General features: G+C 40.9%; 1 protein-coding gene across 2 annotated transcripts in view; it reads left to right on the top strand.

Annotated features, from left to right (window-relative positions):
- Positions 1–3,143, top strand: part of abcb9 (ATP-binding cassette, sub-family B (MDR/TAP), member 9) — a 17,653-nt gene that overhangs the window by 7,684 nt on the left and 6,826 nt on the right. The window contains exons 3-7 of one of the 2 annotated variants that reach the window (XM_008417292.2): positions 1,180–1,310; positions 1,742–1,779; positions 1,876–1,947; positions 2,045–2,242; positions 2,324–2,452. In XM_008417292.2, coding sequence (XP_008415514.1) covers positions 1,180–1,310; positions 1,742–1,779; positions 1,876–1,947; positions 2,045–2,242; positions 2,324–2,452 — 568 coding nt within the window. Of the gene's footprint in view, positions 1–1,179; positions 1,311–1,741; positions 1,948–2,044; positions 2,243–2,323; positions 2,453–3,143 lie in introns of both variants that reach the window. The other variant, XM_008417291.2, reaches the window with a different exon arrangement.

Genomic DNA, 3,143 nt, shown 5'->3' with positions numbered 1-3,143 from the left:
ATAAGACAGACAGGCTGCACAATGATGCTTAGTAAGTTGTCTCTCAAACATCCAGCTGGTGTCAGAGGGCGTGATAAAAGCTGATGAGAATTTTCTGCTTTGTGTTCGGCCAAACAGATCATTTCACACTGATAAGCAACTTAGAATAAGTGATGGCAGCTCATGATTTAGGAAAAACTTACAAACAAGAGTAATAATTATCATTTTTGGAGCGAATTATATTACGCAGATCATATTAGCTTAGCATAAAGATCTTTAAATGTAATGTGTCAATCATGATTGGCCTTGTTTGGACCTGTGATGTTTATCTGTTCATTGAACCCTGAAGAGCAAATATTCAGTATAGTGAGTCAAAGTGGGCTTATTTATAACAACCTTGTCAGAAACTACTAGTTACCATTGGTTACACTGTCTCTGTTGGTTTATGGAGAGACATGTTTTTTAAAGGGGCCCAATTAAATTTTTGTCACGGGGCCCAAGATTCCTGGCTGTGCCCTGGGTCGTACCCAAAGTCGGTCCTGGAGGTTCGGCATCCTGCATGTTTTAGTTCTCTCCATGGTTTAGCGCATCTGGATCAAATGATGGCTCGTTAGAAGGCCTAAGAAGAACATTGACATGCTGAAAAGGTTACTACCACCAGGGAGAGAACTAAAACATGCAGTGATGCCGGCCCTCAAGGACTCACTTTGGGCACCATTGGTCTACATCTTTAAATAGCTGCCAGGTGGTGCTAATTAAATGCGTTATTAAACTGTTGTTACCACCAGCATGTGTGAACACCTCTGTAAACGGTAGGCTAACAAAGATAACAAACTTTGTTGGCTGATATATTGTCCCAGAAATTATTGCGATAAATGATAATATTGTCATTTGGAGACCATTTTCAACTAATACAATAATAATGGTAATAAAGGCATACTAAAGCACTCTCTCAAGCATCAAACTTTAATTTCTAAAGAACATGTAATATTGGAACCAGAAAAAAACATTTTAAATATCAAAAATACGCTGGCCAAATCAGCATGTGGCTGATGCCTTCTACAATCCTGTGGCTTTTAGGTTTTCTTATGATATATCTCTGTTTACCATTTTAGTTTGTTCTCTTTATGCGAGCAGCTGCAGATGTGTGTTGACCCACATGTCAGTAGCACCCCCATTTAGTCTTTTCTTTCTCCTCAGCTCGATGGCCATTGGAGTGCGAGGAGGAGTCTTCACCCTGACATTTGCGAGATTAAACCTTCGGCTGAGGAGCCGCCTCTTCAGGACCCTAATGACGCAGGAAATTGCCTTTTTTGATGAAAACCACACTGGTAATGAAGAAACACATCAAGGGGCCAAGATGGTCAAGTGTTATGTTTCAGAAAGCTGATGACATCAGTTTTATTTTCATTTAAATTCAAGAAATTCATTTTCAGACAGTTTTTTAAGAGTGTTTGAAGAGCATTTATGCTGTCTTGCTTAATTGGTAGATGCATTTTAATATCAGCAAAACAATTGAAGAGGATGCTATGTTTTTGAAAAATAAAACCCAAAGGTAATATGTACAGATAAAATTGTACGTTTGACACCGGCCACTGGAAAATAAAATGTTATAGTCCACGTATGAAAGGATGCTAAAAGCTCTAAAACCACGAAAACAGCAGAACTTCCTGAGTCACACTTCTCTGTCAGTCCTGATTTCTCCGTCTGTGTATTTATTTTTTTATCTCTGATATTATGACCTGTCCCTGTTGGCCCACAGGGGACATCCTTTCACGCCTGTCAGCAGACACCACCCAGGTGAGCGACCTCATCTCCCAGAACATCAACGTGTTTTTGCGGAGCGTCATCAAGGGCACCGGCTTCATCATCTTCATGTTTCGGATGTCCTGGAAGCTCACGCTGGTCACCATGATGGGATTCCCTTTCATCGCTCTCGTCTCCAAGCTTTACGGCGAATACTACAAGGTAGAGCAGTTCAGCCTCTTTGTTTCGCAATATACCTAATGTCTAGCATGCTACGGCAGCCATAGTGTGGCTAAAAACTGAAATCGGTTCCGTCCAGAAACTGACCAAAGAGGTGCAGACAGTCCTTGCAGAAGCTAACAAGGTCGCCGAAGAGACCATCTCAGGCATGAGGACAGTGAGGAGCTTCGCCAATGAGAGCGGGGAGGCCGACTCCTATTACGCCAAACTCTTGGTTATGTTTCAGCTCAACAAAAAGCAAGCCCTGGCCTATGCCTGCTACATGTGGTCCAGTTGTGTATGTTGTGCTGCTGCAGCTTTATGCACAATGTTGGGATTTATGGTGTGAGCACCACTGAGCTTTATCTCTGTTTTCCAGATATCAGAGCTTGCTCTTGAGGTGGCTGTCCTCTACTACGGAGGCCATCTTGTACTCACCGACCAGTTGAGCAGCGGTGGCTTGATTTCCTTTTTTATTTACATGCTGGAGCTGGGAGAATGTTTTGAGGTACTTCCTCTGTTATTTCATCAGTCTAGGACAGCAACAAACAATTATTTTGATATTTTGTTTTTCTATCATATTCTGGGCACATTTTGCTGATTTTTCATTTAAGCCTTTTTATACAATGTTAGAAATGCGCTGAAATATACTAATAAACAATTCAGTTCCATAAGGTGCTTAATAGGGGTTTATTGTTTTGGAGAATTTGAACCAGGCGAAGCCAAATCACTTGTAGAGCTTTCGATAAAATGTATTTACAGACCAAAGTTTTTTATTTGTATCATTTTTTTATCTTTATCTTAAATGAAAAATGTATTTATTTATTTTGGCTTAATTACTTCTCCGAGGTTGTTGTTCTCCAGGAAAATGTCATTTTTATCCTCCAGTTAGTGATTAATCAATTATTAAATTAGTTGATAATTATTTCAATAATCATGTAATCAGAATTATTTACAATTAATTGAATTAATCTTGAGGCTGCACAGTGGCGCWGTTGGTAGAGCTGTTGCCTTGCAGCAAGAAGGTTCTGGGTTCGATTCCCGGCCCCGGTCTTTCTGCATGGAGTTTGCATGTTCTCCCTGTGCATGCGTGGGTTTTCTCCGGGTACTCCGGTTTCCTCCCACAGTCCAAAAACATGACTGTCAGGTTAATTGGCCTCTCCAAATTGCCCGTAGGTGTGAGTAGGAGGTGTGTGTGC

This window comes from Poecilia reticulata, linkage group LG9, assembly GCF_000633615.1.
Source record: "Poecilia reticulata strain Guanapo linkage group LG9, Guppy_female_1.0+MT, whole genome shotgun sequence".
Taxonomy (NCBI): Eukaryota; Metazoa; Chordata; class Actinopteri; order Cyprinodontiformes; family Poeciliidae; genus Poecilia; species Poecilia reticulata.
Note: the sequence above shows the minus strand (reverse complement) of the source record. Positions and strands in the feature narration are given on the sequence as shown.